Raw genomic sequence first — 21490 nt, 5'->3', positions numbered from 1 at the left:
CATTATAATCATTGGGTCAAGGTCTATTACTTATACATTTGGTTCGCGTTTCGCTTATAAACGTTGGGTCAGGGTTCTATCAAAAATTTGAATTTTAGCTTTCTTGGGCAAGTATTCCAATATTTTTGTTGGGTCTCAAAGCGTGTCGATTGAGGTTCGCATCACTTGTGCAGGTAAGAATACTTAGATTCCTCATCCACTAGATTCTTATAAAACAAACTTCAACGGAGCTGTTTTTAAAGATTCTTTTGAAACTGGAATTGGTGTGGTAATCCAAAACTCCGCTGATGAGATTATTGCAGCTATGTCAGAGAAAATTTCAATGCCTCCCTCTGTGGTTATACTGGAATCTCTAGCTGCTAGAGAAGCTATTCTTTTTGCCCATGAAGTAGGAATTACTAAATCTTCTTTTGAAGGGAATTCTGAGATTGTTATTAATTCTTTACAAGCTAGGGATAAGCTCTCTCCCTCTTTTGGCCATTTACTTAGGGTCTGTTTGGGAGTTTATAAATGAATGAAATGGAATGATCATTAAAAGAATGTAATGGAATTGAAAGGAATGGAATGGATTTAGTAGGAAAAGGAATGGAATGGAATTTAAAAATCTTGTTTCGATGTTATAAAATAAAGGAATGAAAAGTAAGTAACACCGTTTGAAAGTAACATTGGAAGGAATGGAATTGAATCATTTTATAATAACATTACTATTATACCTCTCATTTTAAAGAACATAAAAAATAATCAATGAGAACTTATAATTGCTTTGAAATATTTAGTATTTAGTGGATGATATGAAACTAGTTAGCCACAATTAGGTCTGTGTTAGATTATTGAATTATAATATAGTTTTGTCAAGGTGAATAGATTGCATCACCCTAATTAGGGATGACCATACCCATTGGGTAATGGATATCCAACCCTACCCGGTCCAATTATTTTGGGTAATACCCAGTTCTTAATGGGTAGAAGGCTACCCATTTACCCATTATTACCCATTTAACTAATTAGATCTAACTCAAACCCAACTTAACCAAATTATTATGGTCAAACCTCAATCCACCCAATTACCCAATAATCAAAATTACAAAATTGCCCCTAAAACTTGAAAATGACCAAATTATTCCTAAAATCCTCTAAAATTGCTGAAATGCACTCTAAACCTAAAAAATGATCAAAATACCCCTAGAAACTAAAAATTACCAAAATACCCCATAAACCTAAAAAATGACCAAAAGACCACCAAAACCTAAAAATTACCAAAATAACCCCTAAACCTAAAAAATGACCGGAAGACCACTAAAACCTAAAAAATGACCAGAATACTCCCAAAACCTAAAAATTACCAAAATACCATCAAAACCTAAAAAATGACCAAAATACCTTCGAAACATAAGAAAATGACCGAAATACTCCTGAAATCTAAAAATTACCAAAATACTCTCAAAACCTAAAAAATAACCGAAATACCCCTGAAACATAAAAAATGACTGAAATACCCCCGAAACCTTAAAATTACCAAAAAAAACCCCCCTAAAACATTAAAAAAATGATCGAAACACCCATGAAACCTAAAAAATAACCAAAATACCCCTGAAACCTAAAAATGGACCAAAATACCCCCGAAAGCTAAAAATTACCAAAATAACCCCTAAACCTAAAAAATGACCGAAAGATCACTAAAACCTAAAAAATGACCAAAATATCTTCGAAACCTAAAAATTACCAAAATACCCTCAAAACCTAAAAAATGACTGAAATACCCCCAAAACATAAAAAATTACCGAAATACCCCATGAAACCTAAAAATGACCAAAATACCCTCCCCAATAAATTTAAAATTACCAAAATACCCTCTAAAGCTAAAAAATGTTTGAAATACCCCCGAAACCTATAAAATAACCAAAATACCCCATAAATCTAAAAATTGACCGAAATACTCCTGAAACTTATAAAATTACTAAAATAACCTGAAACCTATAAAATGACAAAAATGCCCCTAAAACCTATAAGATGATAAAAATACACCCAACCCTAAGAAATGATTGCAATAACCTCGAAACCTAAAAAATGATCAAAAGATCCCAAAACCTAAAAATAGCCCCAAAATATAAAATTTTTTGAAATACCCCTAAAACCTAAAAAGAAGAAAAAAAAATTCCCCCATAATCTAAAAAATAACTAAAATACCCTTAGAATCTAAAAAATGACCAAATAACCCCAAAACCTAAAAAATTACCAAAATTCCCTCAAACCTACAAAATGACTGAAATATTTTTAGAACCTTTAATCTTGACAAAAATACCCTCGAAACATCCAAAATACCCCAAACCTCTATTTTGGTAATTTAAGAGGTTACAAATGTATTTTGGTCATCTTATAGGTTTGGGGGTATTTTAGTCACTTTAAAGGGTTCGAGGGTGTTTTGGTCATTTTAGATATTTTCTTGGGGGTATTTGGTTGTTTTAGAGGTTTAGGGCTATTTTGGTTGATTTATAGGTTTCGGGGTATTTTTGGTAATTTTAGAGGTTTGGGGTTATTTTTGGTCATTTCAGAGGTTTTGGGCGTATTTGGTCACTTTACAGGTTTAGGGTGTATTTTGGTCATTTTATAGGTTTGAGGGTATTTCAGGCATTTTTTAGGTTTATGGTGTATTTTTACCTTCATATAGGTTTTAGGGGCATTTTTATCATTTTATAGATTTCAGGAGTATTTTGGTCATTTTATAGGTTTTGGGGGTATTTTGGTAATTTCTAAGGTTTACGGGGTATTTCTGTTAATTTTTAGGTTTCAGGGGTATTTTGGTAATTTTTAAGTATTAGGGGTGTTTTAGTAAGTTTTTAGGTTTCTGGGATATTTTGGTCATTTTTTAGGTTTAGGGGTTATTTCAGTCATTTTTTTATGTTTCAAAGTTATTTTGGTAGTTTTTAAGTTTCAAGGGTATTTCATTCAAATTTTAGGTTTCTGGGGTATTTTGGTCATTTTCTAGGTATAGGGGTATTTTGGTAATTTTTGGGTTTCAAAAACATTTTGGACCTTTTTTTAGGTTTCGTGGGTATTTAGTCATTTTTTAAGTTTCGGGGGTATTTTGGTCATTTTTTAGGTTTATGGGGGTATTTTGGTAATTTTAAGTGGTTTTTGAGCATATTTAGCGATTTTAGGGGTATTTTGGTCATTTTAGAAATTTCATGGGTATTTTGCTCATTTTAGAGATTTTGAGATATTTTGGTCATTTTAGTGGTTTTTTAGCATAATTAGTGATTTTAGAGGTTTCATGGGCATTTTGCTCATTTAGAGATTTTGAGAATATTTTGGTTTTTTTTAGTAGTTTTTGAGCATATTTGGTGATTTTATAAAAATTGGGTTTGGGTAGGGTATGGATATCCATGGGTAAACAAACTGGGTAACAATTGGGTATGTATACTAATTGGGTAAGGTAATTGGATATCCATGGATAAATTAATTGGGTTGGGTATGGGTATACCCTACCCATGGTCATCCCTAACCTTAATCAATAATTTAACAGATGAAGTTAATGGCATGAAAAATTGACAATAGCACAATTTCTTTATTTCAATTTGCAAATTTTTGTTAGGGGCTGCTAGTTTTAGATTGGATCTTTTTTGGCTGGTGTGCTTTACAATGGATTTGATAATTTAATACATCTCCATCTCCTAATTTCTTTAAGGAAAAAGGAAAATTTTTATTGTAGCTAAAAAACAAGTTATGCATATTTCTATGTTGTAAAGCAATTCACGCATCATATATTTATTCTCAACAAAATAAATATTGTCTAAAAAAGCAAACAAATATCTTTAAAAAAAAAAAAAAACTCCGGTAATGAGTCTTGCCATTTTTAATTTTTTTTACTCTTGTTTTTTTTCTTAACCACACAACTGTCTTTTGTCTAAACTTGTACACTAACTTTTGTAGACATTTCCTCTTAACCATACACGTGGTGAAGCCTTGGAGATATTAACTAATTGGATGGTTGAATTAAAACTTCAAGTTTAACACACCACTTGCTTCGTAAGAGCACTTACAGCAGTAGAGGCATATTGTTATATTGCTAAAATTTAGTTCTACAAATACAAAAATCTTGCTGCAGCAGTAGAGCTAAATCTAAAAATTTTAGCTCCATTACTACAGTGCACATCTATAAATAGATGTGCACTGTTCATGAGAGCTAAAAAAAAAATTATTTTATTCGATTAAAATATTATCACTTGCTCTCTCTCCCTTAGGCCGTGCCTCTCTCTCTCCCTCAGACCGTGCCTCTCTCTCTCTCATTCACTCCCATCTCATCTCTGAAGCTCATCACTCTGGTCTTTCACTAACCCACCAGCCACCATTCGCCTTAGACCCACGCTGCCGATCTGGGTTTTAAGATTTCTAATTGTGCGTATTGTGTGCTCTTGGCTTGGGTATCTTGAGGGTGAGATTTCCGGGTTTTTTTTTTTTTTTTTTTTTTTTTTTTTTTTTTTTTTTTTTTTTCCAATTGGTTGCTAGTTTTTTGGTTGAGCTTGAGGCTACTGTGACGGTGGTTGTGGTTTGGTTGCACTGCGATGGTGGAGGTGGATTTTGGTGTGAGTTTGTTTGTTTTTGTTTTTGTTTTTGATTTTGTTTTTTGTTTTTTTTTTTTCCTGTTGTGGACTGGTGGTGGTGGTGGTGGTTGTGGCTGTGGCTGATGGTAGAGTGAGTTTGTTTTGTGGTGCTGTGTTGGCGGTGGTTGTGCCGTGTTTTGTGATGCTGTGGGGTTTNGGTTATTTTTGGTCATTTCAGAGGTTTTGGGCGTATTTGGTCACTTTACAGGTTTAGGGTGTATTTTGGTCATTTTATAGGTTTGAGGGTATTTTAGGCATTTTTTAGGTTTATGGTGTATTTTTACCTTCATATAGGTTTTAGGGGCATTTTTATCATTTTATAGATTTCAGGAGTATTTTGGTCATTTTATAGGTTTTGGGGGTATTTTGGTAATTTCTAAGGTTTACGGGGTATTTCTGTTAATTTTTAGGTTTCAGGGGTATTTTGGTAATTTTTAAGTATTAGGGGTGTTTTAGTAAGTTTTTAGGTTTCTGGGATATTTTGGTCATTTTTTAGGTTTAGGGGTTATTTCAGTCATTTTTTTATGTTTCAAAGTTATTTTGGTAGTTTTTAAGTTTCAAGGGTATTTCATTCAAATTTTAGGTTTCTGGGGTATTTTGGTCATTTTCTAGGTATAGGGGTATTTTGGTAATTTTTGGGTTTCAAAAACATTTTGGACCTTTTTTTAGGTTTCGTGGGTATTTAGTCATTTTTTAAGTTTCGGGGGTATTTTGGTCATTTTTTAGGTTTATGGGGGTATTTTGGTAATTTTAAGTGGTTTTTGAGCATATTTAGCGATTTTAGGGGTATTTTGGTCATTTTAGAAATTTCATGGGTATTTTGCTCATTTTAGAGATTTTGAGATATTTTGGTCATTTTAGTGGTTTTTTAGCATAATTAGTGATTTTAGAGGTTTCATGGGCATTTTGCTCATTTAGAGATTTTGAGGATATTTTGGTTTTTTTTAGTAGTTTTTGAGCATATTTGGTGATTTTATAAAAATTGGGTTTGGGTAGGGTATGGATATCCATGGGTAAACAAACTGGGTAACAATTGGGTATGTATACTAATTGGGTAAGGTAATTGGATATCCATGGATAAATTAATTGGGTTAGGTATGGGTATACCCTACCCATGGTCATCCCTAACCTTAATCAATAATTTAACAGATGAAGTTAATGGCATGAAAAATTGACAATAGCACAATTTCTTTATTTCAATTTGCAAATTTTTGTTAGGGGCTACTAGTTTTAGATTGGATCTTTTTTGGCTGGTGTGCTTTACAATGGATTTGATAATTTAATACATCTCCATCTCCTAATTTCTTTAAGGAAAAAGGAAAATTTTTATTGTAGCTAAAAAACAAGTTATGCATATTTCTATGTTGTAAAGCAATTCACGCATCATATATTTATTCTCAACAAAATAAATATTGTCTAAAAAAGCAAACAAATATCTTTAAAAAAAAAAAAAAACTCCGGTAATGAGTCTTGCCAAAACAAAACAAAATAACATAATCCATTCCAAAACTAAGGTTGGCCAAAAAAGTCCCACACTTTTTTAATTTTTAGGCCTAGACATCTGTGTCAATAAGACACATTTGTACTTATGATCTGGGCAACCAAAAACATCTCCTTATATGTTAGATTTTCCATAAAAAATATGTAGACCTCAGTCTTTGATATTGGATCTAAGTCCAATACGCCCGAAGCTGCGTGAACTTTTGCTCCATATGACTTTGAAAAGCACTTTGCCATAACCTCATTCGCCCTATCAATTGCCTTTTATACACTATCAAATGACTGAGAAATTATATTCTCGAGTTCATCATCTTCTGCCAGTCGCCTTTTCTTACTTTTAGAAGACATTGCATCTTGTGATGGCACTCGAGAATGTGCAACATTAATTTTTGGTGACCTCTGATCATCTTCCACTTCAAAGTTCTCCAAAGAAACTTCATTTTGAGATATCAAATTATCAATCTCATCAATAGTGGTCGATGCAGCATACCTAGCACATTTCTCCTTTGTAGTTTCAGCATGATCACCTTTTGCTTTATCTTTAGCCCAAAGTTGTGCCATCTTAGAGTAGTTGGGTATAGGTGTTGTCATCCACTTCTTGGCTGTAGGTTTAGACTGTTACAAACCAAGACAAATGGTTAAACAACAGATATAATTATGTAATACAAAATTAAACTCACAAAAAATGGTAATTTACCGCTATGAGTGGCTCCTAAACTTCTGGTTCAGTTGTCCACATATTTAAAGAATCATTCCATCCAAAACCACTCAATCCATCTTTAAATATGTCATAGCATTCATGAAAATTCTTCTTCAGTGTCTTCTGTTGATTTTTCACCTTATCCTTGTTAATCTCCATGTCAAATTTTTTGACCAACTCTTTCACTATGTCATCAAATGCCTTAGAGGTAAAAGTTCCATTAGGTCTAAGTAATTGAAACATAGCATAGTCTTAAACGACATGACAACAATAAACCCAAAAGTTATCACATTTGGATATAGTTTTGCCACATGACTGATGCTATAAAATCTCTTATAATATCTCATTGCCTAGTATCCTCATCATTTTCTCTTGGATAGGGGCCACACGTTCACGATGAGAATGCAAAACCTCTTCATCAACTTCAGCAATAACCTTTCATCAGGATCGACACCCATTAAATAATTATGAAGTATGCAACATGCTAAAATGATTTCATTTTGTGTGTCAACACAATAATTAGGCTCTGTAGTACTTGCTATGATAGGAAATCTCTTTTTAAGTACACCAAATGCTCTTTCAGTAGTAGTGCGCAATGATGCATGTCACAAATTAAACAATTTTTAGCATTTTCAGGAGATGAACAGAGTACTCTTTTAAATGATAACGCACTCTCCTATAAGGTGCAATCAGACGACTTCTATTCATGTATCTCGCATCAAAAAGATAATATTTACCTAATAAACAATAACAACCATTAATTCTATACTACAAAATTTTTAATTATAAATAATACACCCTAATACGTATTGAATTAATTTTTTTTTTTTTTCCCCTTGCTGTGGACTGCTGGTGGTGGTTGTGGGTGTGGCTGTGACTATGGCTGATGGTAGAATGATTGTGGTTGGTGCTGTGGTTATTTTTTTGGTAGTAGGATATATTATTTTATTGTAGTGGTTATATTATTTGATTGCGATGTGTATATTATTTTATTGTGTTGAAAGCTAAAATAGATTCATTGCTGCAGTATGTGTAGGTAAAATAGATAAAGTGACTTTTTGTGTAGTTAAATAGCTAAAATTTTGCCTTCACTGCTGTGAATGTTCTAAATAACAGAAGAAACAAAGAGGAAGCATAGTAAAAAGCAAATTAGTTAAGTTCTCTAGCAGTTCTCACTTTCAAATTTACAACAGTTCTACAACAGTTTTCCAACAGTTCTCACTTTCAAATTTCTAAATACAATTTTTTTTTAGCTGTACAGGTAACTTTCTTCGTTTCATTTCTTTTCATTTTTTCCATTTAAAGGTTTTTAGGTGTACAAAATGCTAGTTTGTTTTGGTTTTTAGGTGTACAAAAACACTATATATCACTCTCACGAATGACTAGCAAACAGTTCATTAAAAAGAAAAAAAAGAAAAAAAAAAAAGATAAAGACTAGCAAAAAACCGAAAAGAAAAAGAAAAAGATAGACATACTTGGTTTGAGCAATAACCGAAAATTGCAGCAAACAAAAGAAAAAGAAAAAAAAGACCAGTGGCAGCAGCTTCACTTTGCAGAGGACGAGCAATATGGTGCAAGAATGATAGCTATATTTTTTTCCGGTTGAATGAGAAAAATAGGGTTGATATTAAAGGGGTATTTTAGAGATTTTAACAAAAAATTCATAAAACCTAAATCCATTCCCTCCCATTCCTCCCAATTTTGAGGGGAACAAAAATTTGAGGTTTTGAGGGAAAAGGGAGGAATGAGCATTTCCTTCTAACCATTTCATTTCCTCCCACTTAGACTCCTAAACAAGAGGATGGATCTTCTATTCCCGCTGTTAAAACTCCCAAACAAGGGGAAGGGAGAATATTCTAAAAATATTCCTTTTATTTCATTCCCTTCTCTCCTCCCAAAATGGAGCCTTAGAGACATTTTATTTTACGCTTGCTCGCTTTTCTTTCTCCCATACTATTAGGAAAGATAATACTGTTGCTCATGCTTTAGCCAAAAGAGCCAAATTATCTTTTTTGTTGCTTGTTTGGATGGTGTCTGTTTCTCTAGATTCATTTTCTGCAGTTGCAACTAATTTTCCAGCTATTTAATAACTTGCTCGATGTCTTTTTTCTCAAAAAAATATGCGGTTTTAAATTCTGTGTTAATAAACGTATAAAAAATAAATATATACAAACATGCATAAACATATATAAATATATGCAATGGCTTCAAAATGGTAAACTGATATTAATTTGTACAAAAATATTTCGTTTTTCTAGCTAAATAAAATATATCTTTCGATACAATATTAACTACTTTAATGGTTTGACCTTGTCTCGAAAATCTCCCTAAACCCAAAGGAAAACATGGGTATAGGTAGAAATTTTTATACTAGTGAAAAAAATAAGTCAACTTGTACCCACCGCATTGAAATACCGAGTTGAGTTGACCCACGAGTCACATAGGTTAACCCCTTTTTGTGTAAAGGGAAATTTACTTTTTACATATTTTTCCACTATCTAGTTATGTGTAAACATGTTTCACACTTTCACTTTTGCTCTTTTTTTTTTTTTTTTTTTTTTGTCCCCCCCCTCCCTTGATTCAATTTGTACAAAAACATTACAAACTAATATATTACCAATCACAAAAATATAAATTAAGTCATATTGTTGAAATTATTAATAATACTCACTTGAATGTCATAATTTAAGTCATTTATAAGACATGTTTTCTTTGGACTTGGCTAGAGCACTGAACTTGTTAAGATCGCCACACATGTCTACTATTGACAACATGTCACAATTGTAACGGGTTTTGTCCAAGTTTTGCCTTTTTTCTTCCCTGTGGAAATAAACCAAACTGGGGGCAAAACCATTATTGCCTCCAATTCTTGACCTAACCCTATTTTTGACATGTTTTCACCAATTTTCACTTGTTTTGGGGTATTTTTACCGGACTGAATTGGTGCACGGTTCTTGATTGAACCAGATGAACTGGCTGGTCTGGTTTTTAAAACCATGTTCTTCCAATTGAATTTCTATTTTGTTGGGTAAAAGTTAATAATTTGCATTCATTATAATTTGAAATTACTAAATTTTTCAATCACAAAAATAAATAAATAAATAAATAAATTTTAGGGATGTGATGAGTATTATGCGTTTACCGGTAAAATAATTTTTCATTTGTAGGGTTAGGATTTGTGGCCCAAGCCCAGAACAATGAATTTGTAGAGAATGGGTGAAAGAGCTAGGTTGATTATGAAATCGACAACAATTAATCACAACCCTCAAGCATAAACCAACATGAAGTTACTCATAAAAAAATGGAATGACTTTGTTCCCGAAGAGGCATATCATTGATCATATAGCGGTTACAATTCTTAAAATTACAGTAAGATTTTCTTTTTCCTTTTTCTTCCCCCCTTTTCTCAGGAGCCTCCTTCCTTTATATATCCTCTCTTCTCCTCATCTCCATCGTCCACTTGTACCTCATCCGTGTGCCTACTTGAGTATATGTCATGTCAAGCATTTCTTTTAGCTTTGTGTGAGTGGCGGTAGGTGAGGTTACACTGTTCAGGGGTCTTCTCCACATAAATGCGGCCAAAAAAGTTGCTGCAGAGCATTAAATACGGTGGTAGCAGCTTTCTCTTTAGATATTTTTTCATCCTTATCGTCTCCAAGTATACTCAGAGCTTATCTTAATCAGGAGAAGTCTTCGGAAGATCATTTTGACCTTTTATACGTTCAATTGATCCATACTATTCACGTCAGAGGAATATAATCTCTTCGGACAGAAGGCGATCTCTTCGGATTGTAATCACTTTTCTTTCTGGGGGTCCTTCTTCCAGATGGGCCTTGCCCTTACCTCTCCTTCTCTTCGGACGCACAGTAATCTTCGCATGGGGTTCTAGGCCCACTACATTAAACTAGGCCTTTTCCCCCCACATCATTAATGCTAAGTTAAAATCCATATATATATTTTTTATATTATCAGTACTGAATTCAGTCCCAAATTTGTGGGCATATCTAAACTTTTATTTTTTATTTTTAGTGAAGTATATTCATTTTTAAATGTTTCATTTATCCAAACTTTTATTTACACATCTTTCCTCAACTATTTATTATATTTTTTTAAGAGAAAATTCTGATTTATTGATGGGAGTTATCTACTTATCTTCAATCCTAAAATTTAGCCACCTAAAACACATCCATAACAAAAAAATTAAAAAAAAATAATTTAAACTTTCATTACTATATATTTATATTATAATCAATGTTAATAATATTTTATCATATCATTTATTTTTATGAGCCATCTCAAAAGGAGTAATATATTGAAATAATTATAATTAAAATCCTTCAAATATATTCATATTTCATAGTTTTATTCTTAAACAATCAAATATAACTTTTAATGTTTTTTTATTCTTTATTATTTTTATAAATTTTCTTATAATTTTTGGAGAATAATTTTATTTTGCTTAGATATAATTTTTTTTTTAAATCAATTGTAGGGTCACAATTTAGGGCCTGAGCCCAAAGAAGAATTGAGAGATGGCCCAATGAGCCCAATATAATAAATTTGTAGAGAATGGGTTAAAGACCTTGGCCTTAATGAAGTTAATAATGACTAGTATGGATTTAGAAGATGATCAAGCAAGAACAAGACTCATTGGATTGAATAAATTCACTGTCCAAGGAGATCATTCGGAGTATAAATCAATATAGCTGTTTATAAATAAAACTTTGATTACTACAGTGTTTCTTTTCTCTTTTTTCTTCAATCCCCCTCTCGTGGAAGGTCTCTCACATTATATAGTTCATTTCAAGCCATCCTGATCCTACACTTGTCAATCATCTAAACTTTCATTTGAGTGTCTGTCTCATCAGACGCCTTCTTTGACTTTTTGTGAGTAGTAGTAGCGGAGACTGCACTGTTCAGGGGTCTTCTCCACATAAATGCGGCTAGAAAAGTAGCTGCAATGCATTTAATGTGGTGGTAGCAACTTTTCCTTTAGATATTTATGAGTTCTTATCACTCCAATACATGCTTGAAGCTTATCTTCATAGTGTAAACCTCCTGATATGTCACCTAGGTTGCTGGACTATAGATTCGAACTGTATTTTTCGTGTCCAAGGAGGATTTACTCATCGGACCGTTCTTCGTCTGTTCCTTCTTTGTGAGACTTTAAACTTGGAATCTCTCTCAATTACTTACCTCTCCTCGGACACGCCAACGTTCCCAGATAAGGCCCAATGCTCAATATACAAATTTGAGCCTTTATCCCTACATCAATGTTGCTCAGTTTTTTTAAATTTATTTCATTTATTTATATTTTAGTTAATTATTAATTCATTATGACATCATCACGATCCAATCTCGGTCCAACCTCTAAAACCTTTAACTTCTCTCTTTTTCAATTCTTTGAACGGTCTGAGTTTCAAAATCATGATTATATTTAACCCACAATAATTTAGATTAAGAACGAGAACTTTCTATCACCAAACAAGAGAATTTCATCTTGCCTAGCAAGTCTAGTCTACAATGCATATAAGGTATCATCATATGAAAATAGCTAATGTAAATTTGATAGTGAAAATTATATAAAAATAAGTAAGGATAAAAGATATGTTTGATACTGCAGGGCAGGGACGGACCCAGGTGCAGGGCAAAGGGGGCCCGGGCCCCCCCTGGGTCCAAAAAAAAAAAAAATTTAGTATATAAAATTTTAAAAAAACAGGTTTGGGCCCCTTGGTTTTTAGCTTGGGCCTCCCTTGGTTTTTAGCTCAGGCCCCTCAGCTAGCCAGCCCATGAAAACCTTAAAAAAAAAAAATTGTCTAAATCTATAATAATAATAATAATAATATAATATATAATAATGTGGTTTATATTAGAATATTATATTATCTATTTATATCTGATAATAGTAGGAGGACAAATAATTTTTTAATTGTTTGATTTGATCTAATTGCACTTAAATAGTAATTTGCACCTCATTGTTCACACTTTTTTTTAACAAAAATTATTGTATAAATCTTCAAAATTTCATACCTATTAATCAATTTTTTATCCTAAATGCTGAAACATTAGATGTAACTTCTTAGAAAAGCTCTAAAATGTAAAAAGGTAAGTGCAAACCTATTAACCTAAGCACAAATAATTTAGTACAGTGAAAAAAATGTAGGCACAAGTTTACTTAAAGTTAGTTTGTGAAATAAAGTAATTTAATTTTGGCCATAATTTGGGCCAAATTAACTTGAGTTTTTTGCATTTTGAGCCAATGTAGGCTTAACCTATTAACACAATGTAGGCATAACTAACTTGCTCCTCCTAAGAAAATTTCCTGGCTCCGCCAGTGACTATATGGATGTGTGTTTGAATTTTTTTTTTTTTTTTTTTGCTTATCTCTGGCCCGCCTAGCTTGAAATCTTGCATCCGTCCCTGCTGCAGGGTGAATATTTAAGAGATAGACTACACTAAAGATTGTAATAGAACATGGTGGTGGAATGAACAAAAATTCATTGCCGCCAAATTGGAGCCAGAGAGGATAATACAACCTATTTCCTAAGCTTTGGTCCAACACGTGGGGGTGGTAGGAGGCACTTTGTAGTAAGTGGCACTTTGTAGTAAGTAGTGCGGTCACCATGTGGATGTGGACGTGGTCTTAGTATTAGTAGGACTATAAACAAGTATTCAAAGTTCATGATTATTAATAATACAACCTATTTCCTAAGCTTTGGTCCAACACGTGGGGGTGGTAGGAGGCACTTTGTAGTAAGTGGCACTTTGTAGTAAGTAGTGCGGTCACCATGTGGATGTGGACGTGGTCTTAGTATTAGTAGGACTATAAACAAGTATTCAAAGTTCATGATTATTAATTTAATATTGTTTCACACACAAATCAAGCTTGAACTCAACATCAAACTATATTATATGTTCAAGTTTGATTCATTTTCTTGTTAAACAAGTTCAAGTTTGTTTATGAATTACTTAGGTGGGGTTTGGATTCGGCTTATTGCGTCCACGTTTTGCTTTTAGCGCATTTCAGGCTTTTTTTTTAGTTGCACTTGTTGACTTTTTTATGTGAACAGTGCATCCGTGCACTATTCACGGACCCACAAATTTCATTTTTCAACAATTTTGTTATTAAAAATGAGTCCCAATGCACTATTCATACATTTAAAAATTATTTTGTTACAATATTTTCAATTTTCAGTTTTCAGTTTCAGCAAAATAAGTTCTATCCAAATAAACACTTAATCAAATAATTATTTTTCTTATATATAATAAGCACAATGATTAATAATTTTGTACTCTTTCTTTTTTTTTTTTTTTGGTAAAGGGGGAGCAATTTCATTAATAAACAACAGAAGTTTCACAAACAGGGGAGCCAAGCCTACTTCGGTGCTTGCCCATAAAATCAAAATTTAAAAGGGGGATAACACTATGGGGAGGGGTAACAAAATAACTATCTCCACCATCGCCAGCAGCTCCCAAACGTGCCAAGGCGTCAGCGCAAGAGTTGGCCTCGCGGTAGCAGTGCAGCATCCTAACTTGAGGCAACTGCAGCAACAGGTCCCTGCAATCATCAACAAGGCCAGAGAGGTCCCCATTAGTATTGCTATTCCCAGAGAGAAAGGAAATTGCTGCTGTTGCATCAAGTTTGATCTCCATTGCCTGTGGCTGCAAGTCCAAACAGAGGGTGAGCCCCTCCCTCAACGCCCACATCTCAGAAGCAAGACTCGAATTAACCACCACAGTTTTTGCAAAACCCCTAATCCACAACCCATTACTGTCCCTAATGAGACCCCCACATCCGGAATTGACACCTTCACCCCCAAAGGAACCATCCGTATTCAGCTTGAGCCACCCATCACCTGGTTTGGACCACCTAACATGCAAGATTTCCTTGTTCCTTATCTCATCCTGGTTAGCCACACAGTAAAAGAACTCTCTAACTTGCATCTCCACCGCCTGAAGAAGATTGAGGCTAGCTTCTTGCTGTTTAAAGGCCTTGCGGTTGCGTTGCAGCCAGAGATTCCAGACCCCAAATAGAAAAAAACACTTCCACGGATAGTCCTTGTGAACAGCCCGAAGTGGGCTATGGGCATTCACCTGAAGCCAATCCACGAGACCACCAGAGAAAGAAGCTTGAACTTGAGGAGGGCACCCAGCCACGCGCCAAAACTCCTGTGCAACTGGGCACTCCCTTAACACATGCAGAATACTTTCATCATTGTCTGAGCAAAAAACACAACCTCCTAACCCCACAATGCCTCTATGCGCAAGGATGCTTTTTACAGGAAGGCTATTATGGAGGCATTTCCAAAGAAAAACTTGGATTTTAGGCAGAGTCTTGACCTTCCAAACCCACTTCCCGAAAAAGACACTAGCAGTCAGGTCTTCTCCACTAGCCAACAGATAGGCATTTCTAGAATTAAAATCACCATTGGTGCTCGAAATCCAACTCAGTTGGTCCTCCTTCACCGAGACTCTTCTAAGCGTGGTTGCCTGAATAGCATTCAAGATAAAAGGACTAAGCGGGACAGAGAGCAAATGCAGATCCCAACTACCATTTGCAGTAACATCCTTGATCATTAAGTTGTCCTCACCACTGGTCAGGGGACCTTCAACTAAGGATCTCAAAGTACCTATATTAAGCCATTTATCATGCCAGAATCTGAGACTACTATGGCTACCAATAGTCCATTTGGCTCCTTGGTCGCAAATAACCTTGCCCTTTTCCACAGCAGCCCACACACGGGACTGCCTGCTACTCTTGGTCTGCCTCCTACACTGATACTTCTTGTGAAGGACTTTAGCCCAGCCCGCATCCTTGCACCTATTCATTCTCCAGTACAGTTTGGCTGCAAGAGTAAGGTTCCTTCCTTTGGCATCCTGAACACCCAAGCCACCTCGATCCTTAGGTTTAGCAATCTTAGACCAGCTCACCAAGTGCATTTTTTTCCCCACTTCACTTGCACCCTATAAGAAGTCTCTATTGATTTTATCAAGGTGGTTGAGTACCCTACTTGGTAAGACACAGCCTTGCATAACATAAGAGGGGATAGTCGAAATGACTGATTGAGACAATATGACTCTCCCGGCCATTGACAGCATGTTGGCTTTCCAACCTTGTAGTTTAGCCTGGACCCTTTCAATAATGAAATTGAAATCACGAGAAGAAGAACCCGGATGCTTTAAGGGGAAACCCAAGTACTTCCCTAAGTTAGGCGTAGAGCTAAAACCCAAGACCTCACAAAATTCGGCCCTAGATTCTTGACTGACATTTGGGGAGAAGTAAACCTTAGACTTGTGTAGACTTACTTTCTGCCCAGACAGTTCGCAAAAGGAGTCAAGTGCTTCTCTAATATGGCAGCAGTTCTTAGAGTCAGCTTTGACAAAAAAAACTAGATCGTCCGCGAAGAACAAGTGAGAAAAAGCCGGGCCATTTCTTGAGGCTTTAACTGGGTCCCAAAGCTTAGCCTCACATTTTTCCCAAATAAGAACACTCAACATCTCCATACATAAGATAAAGAGATAAGGAGACATCGGGTCTCTTTGCCTAATTCCACGAGAGGGCAAGAAAGGCTCTAATTTTCAAATCTATACTAAAATTTACTAACTAAATTATATGAATTATTTTTATTATCAATGAATTACAAATATTTATTTGAAAGTCGAAACTAGTATTTTAACACTCGAGCCTAAAAACTTTCAATAAACATAAACAAGTACTTTTTCCGAGTCAAACTCAAATTGTTGAACAACTTAGTTTATTTCTAGCCGTTACAACAAACTATGACCGAATTAATAGAAACACAATACTGAATAAAAGTAAAAGTTAATCAGGGGATTAAAATCAATCAAAATATACAAAATTAAACTGAACGTTAATTTTAAAACGAAACAGATTGGTCCCAAGTGTCGGTTCCTCGTATTAGCTCATCCTGTTACGAATCAATACTAGAGTTCGTGTTATCAAAAAAAATAAAATACTAGAGTTCGAGTCACTGTACACGTCACCACACGAGAACACCCGCCAAAAATCTCTTAAAAAAAAAAAAAAAAAAAGCACAAAACATGCGTGAAAATGTTGCTCTCCAAGATCTGAAAGGTACGACACAATGTCTATCTATCTTTTGTTTTTCATTCATTACTATTTATATCAAACAGATCCTAATTTTGAAGCCTAGGTCTCCAAATCTTCCAATTAGGGTTCCTCAAAATTGATTTTTCTCAAATCCCCAAACTCGAGCCTTTTCAATTAGGGTTTTTGTTTTGGTTTGGCTCCGATGGCGATAATCGGCGACGCTCTTCGCCAAGCGTTCATGCCGAAGCACGAGTACGAGAGCCTCAGGGACGAAGAGAAAGCTTGGGGAAAGCTTCAGAGACCTCTTGTGGTGACTCTCATGGCGCTTGTTTCGGTCACGGTGATTGTAAGTACGGTTATCAGCTTGAACATCGTGTTCCCTGGTAGCAATGGAAAGAGACCGTTTTGTAGCGACGAGAGGCTTCAGCCTCTGCCTTTCAACGCTAAAGGCCGAGGCTATATCGAGCATTTTCCGGGTGCTTTTTTTCTTACGGATCAGGAAACTGTGGATTATTACTGGATGGTTGTGTTCCTTCCTTCGATCTTCATTTTCTTTGTCTCGCTTGCCTATCTTGTTGCGGGTAAGCAAAAATTTGCGGACTTTTGTTGTCTCATTTGTTTCGGTTTTTCGATATGTGAATTGGGTTTTTCAGTTTTCAGTTCTTTGTGTTGGTTTGGTGTGTGAGTAGAAAAAGATTATAGGTGATTTGCTTCTTATCAAAAGAAGAAAAAACAAAAGCTGTATAAAGAATAAAATTTTTTGTTGCTTATGGCTGCTTTCCTCTGTTTCATGTCAATGCTAAGTTTTTGGAAAGTAGTGTGTATTTCAGATGTAGCTGCAGATTTGGAATATATGGGAAATGGAATGCAGGGTTATTTGGTATTTGCTCTTATAGTATTTGGGGAGCTTTGTGCACTGGGTGCGACCTTTATTATTTAGGAGCTTATAAGATTATCAAATTCTGAGGATTCACTGTCTTTCTAAACTTGATATTGATTCCAAAAAATAGTCATTGCATGTATAATTTAATTAATAGGGCATCTTGTGTGTGGAAAAAAAATGTAAATGAAAAGGTTAATAATGAATATTTTGTTTGATTCCTAATTTTAGTCATTTTCTGTATAATTTGATTTATAGGGCATTTTGTGTGCGGAAAATTTAAATGAAAAAGTTAATAATTAAGTATTCGGACTTAATATCGTCAACTATTTAATTTGGATTCTTAAGTAGTTGATTTGCATGCTGTAGCATGGGGATATGCTGTCTTTGCAACATCCTAAGCATAAAGCATACTTACTTGAATGGGAATCCGATCTGAAATATGTATACAGTGAGATGCATGGAGTCTAATTGGAAACTCTATAATTGCCTTATGCAAACCCTTTTTCTCTCTTCTTCTGTGCTAAGTTAAGAAAGTACGAAAGTTCTCCAAACTTCTTGTTATGAAATTATATCTTTATCTTCTCCCATCATGTCTGAGGCATAGGGTTCTGACCAGAGACCTAGAATTTTTATCTAAATTTATAAACTTTTGTTACTTGTTTTATCTAATGTAGGATCTTTTAGATATTGGGTTTGCAAAATTGAGCATTGAAGCATTTGAAGATACTGCACTGCGTGTAAACTGATATATGTGACAAGGATGAAGGACCAAACTCCCTTTGTTGTGTACTCTATGTATTTATCAATTGGATTGTATTATTTGCAGCATTGTTGTTTACCGAAAGAACCTGGCAATATTTTCTGGCCTCTTGTATATAAGCTCTGATCCTTCAATTGTTCACTATTATATGGAAAACTCATGGACTGCATTGATATTTAGTTGCTCTGGGATCAAATCTGAGGGATGTTGTTTCATTGGAAAATTTCTCACATAGGTTCTACATTGTTTATTTGTAATTATAACTAGGTAATCTACTACTTTTTTTTTTAAGCCTGATGATTTTCATTTCTCATAGTTTTAGTTTTGCCACAGGAATCACTGTTGCTTATTCTGCTCCAACAAGACATGGGTGCTTAAAAGTAGTTGAGAATAATTACTGTGCTTCAAAAAGAGGTATGCTCTCTCTTTTCCTCTCTGTGACTGGCTTTTTTCTCATGTGTAAATGAAAATTTAGTTGGTACTTGGTATATGTGGTATTGTTCTTTCCTGCTGAATGTTTGGCTAAGTAACACCCCCTGCTCTCTCTCTCTCTCTTTCTTCAATTCTTGAACACATCAAACAAATAATTATTTACAAAATAGATCAGGAGTGAGCACGTTCTGTTGTATTTTAGAAATAGCTGGACATAATATTTGGGCGTTTCAATGCTCTCTTCTTTGAATCATTGGTGTTTTTCTCATCTCTAATGCTCAGATTTTAACTAATTGAATTCATATTTATAAAATAAAATAAAACAATAACAAAAACAAAAACAAAGGTGAATTTATTCTCAATTTAGCCTGCAAAATTTTGGTTTATGATGATATATTCTCCCTAAGATAGCCGTATTATGCTTCCTTTGTTTGCCAACAAGACTGAAGAAAGAAAGGTTGGAGCCTTATAGCTTCTAGGTAGTATGGATACAACTTTATTGATTTGAGGCCGATTCATATGAATAATTAACACCTTTTTGGCCAGGAATATAAGGTACTTGATCGCAATTTTGTTTAAGTGAATTACTGTTTGGTTGTTTGGGTGTTGACTGACAACTTCAAATAAATGGATTTTAAGCTTCCTTGTAATCTACAGGTGGGGTTCGTTGTTTATCTGTGCTGAATGTTGTCTTTGCCATCATCTTTGGTCTTCTTGCATTATTTCTTGGATCAACCCTCCTCACTTTAGGGAACAGCTGTGCTGAGCCCCTGTTTTGGTGCTATGAGATCTCATCATGGGGGCTGGTTATTCTTTATGGGGGAACTGCATTTTTCCTAAAAAGGAAAGCAGCAGTTTCTCTTGATGAGAGAGACTCTGGTGGTCGAAACCTTGGGCTGGAAATGTTGGAAGCACATCCCTTGGACGTCACACCAGAGGTGGAAAGGCGTCTTAATGAAGGGTTTAAGGCATGGATGGGGTCATCCCTCCTATCCTCTGATGAAGAAGATGAATCTGAGAGTTATCAGGAAGTGCCTCATATTATTCATACTAATTCTAACAGGCAAAGAACGTGATCTTTAAACTAGGTGTTCAGAGCTAGACATCTTCCTTGCAAGCAACTTATGACTGAAGCATGGGGAGAGGAGTTCAGTGTTGTTTATTGAATGCATGAGCTTTGTGATGGTCCCACTGATGTCATTATAACACGAGTTAATGCTAAATTGGATTGGGATGATGTACACTGTATAAGGTGTTGGTTCCGTCATCTTATTCTTAGGTAATCTTTATAGCTTGTGAATAATTAACTACTTGGAGAGGGAAGAAGAGGAAAAAAAGGGGGTTGGGGGATGAGTCGGGAAGCCTGAGTCACGGAAATGGAAGCATTTGTTATACCCTTGCTGGGTTTTGTATCTAGTTCTGGGAATTCTTTGATGACTGATAATTACTAATGGATGTGAGAAATTTCTGCTTCTGACTAAACATGGTGGGCAGATGGTGCACCTGTTGGTGCAGATCCCTTGTTTGAGCACGGGGCTGTGCATATTTTAATATGTCTGTCAATATGCACTACCAGTCTACCACAAGTTACTAGTTATGAGACTGGTGTTGTGCTTACTTTAATCTGGCTGTGGTCATGAGTGGTCATAATTTTTAGTTGGTTCCAGCTGATGTCTTGTGCGTGTGTGCACAATGTTCTAAAACCTGGCTACAGAAATGGATGCCTTTTTTCAATTAAATATTCTTTCTAATTGTTTTTCTCTTAAGATTTGAATATGCTGAGCTATTTATCAGCATTTATAAGTCTAGAAGATTGGGGAAAGAAAAAAGCGATGCTATTCTTAAGCAAAATATGGGAGTGAATTGGTTTCAAATTGCAAGTCTAATAACTATTCTTAGAATCTATCTAAAAGGAAATGACACTGTGAAATGATTGCTTTGCCACTTTGGCAAGGAGTCCAGCAAGGACAAGCTTGAAAGGTTTCAACTTCCAACATATCTTGAGTCGCCTTCCCAGCCAAGCAGCCTACAAACATAGAATTGTTCCACGCGATTAGGCCGTGGAAATTGCTGCATGTGAATGGATTGGTGCTTACGAGACTTTGACCAGTAATGAAACAAAAGTTAAATATATACTAGGATGTTTGTAGAAGTAAAAGTAAAAATAATTAATGTAAAGAAAATAAAATGCAAAAATAAAATATTTGAATTGAAAATAATGAAAATGATTTTAAAATTGTATATGTTTCTTTATGATCATTATATAAATTAAGAGTTGCATTCTAAACGGGGGAGAAAGGCTTATGTCTCATGCGTCCTGTGCATTGACCCAATAGAATGCTGCCATGTGATAGCATCCTATCAAGTCCAGTGTACAGGACACCAAATCCAAGCCAAACTCTTAAAACTATTTATTTTAAAAAAATTAACTATCAAAAAAATAACTAATTTAGAGTACATAAGTAATCCAAATACATTTACTAATTACTAATTCATTAATTTGACCGGTTGGGTCAGTCTCGATTTAATTACTATGCTAAAT

At 34.7% G+C, this 21490-nt stretch overlaps 1 protein-coding gene across 1 annotated transcript; it reads left to right on the top strand.

The window, feature by feature from the left end:
- Nucleotides 1-16839: 16839 nt before the first annotated feature.
- LOC112015325 (uncharacterized) lies at nucleotides 16840-20714 on the top strand. Its single transcript, XM_024047711.2, has 3 exons — nucleotides 16840-17454; nucleotides 18850-18930; nucleotides 19606-20714. Exons 1-3 carry the CDS (start codon nucleotides 17076-17078, stop codon nucleotides 20022-20024), a joined length of 879 nt encoding a protein of 292 aa, XP_023903479.1. The 5' UTR covers nucleotides 16840-17075; the 3' UTR covers nucleotides 20025-20714.
- The last annotated feature ends 776 nt before the right edge of the window (nucleotides 20715-21490 follow it).

Source organism: Quercus suber, unplaced genomic scaffold, assembly GCF_002906115.3.
Source record: "Quercus suber isolate HL8 unplaced genomic scaffold, Cork oak 2.0 scaffold_606, whole genome shotgun sequence".
NCBI classification, from domain to species: Eukaryota; Viridiplantae; Streptophyta; class Magnoliopsida; order Fagales; family Fagaceae; genus Quercus; species Quercus suber.
The sequence above is the reverse complement of the archived record's forward strand: the minus strand, read 5'-3'. Positions and strand labels throughout refer to the sequence as shown.

Coding starts and splice junctions, on each gene's coding strand:
- LOC112015325 (XM_024047711.2), top strand. CDS start 17,076: ATGGCGATAATCGGCGACGCTCTTCGCCAAGCGTTCATGCCGAAGCAC. Junction 17,455..18,849: donor GCTTGCCTATCTTGTTGCGG/GTAAGCAAAAAT, acceptor GTTTTGCCACAG/GAATCACTGTTGCTTATTCT. Junction 18,931..19,605: donor TTACTGTGCTTCAAAAAGAG/GTATGCTCTCTC, acceptor TGTAATCTACAG/GTGGGGTTCGTTGTTTATCT.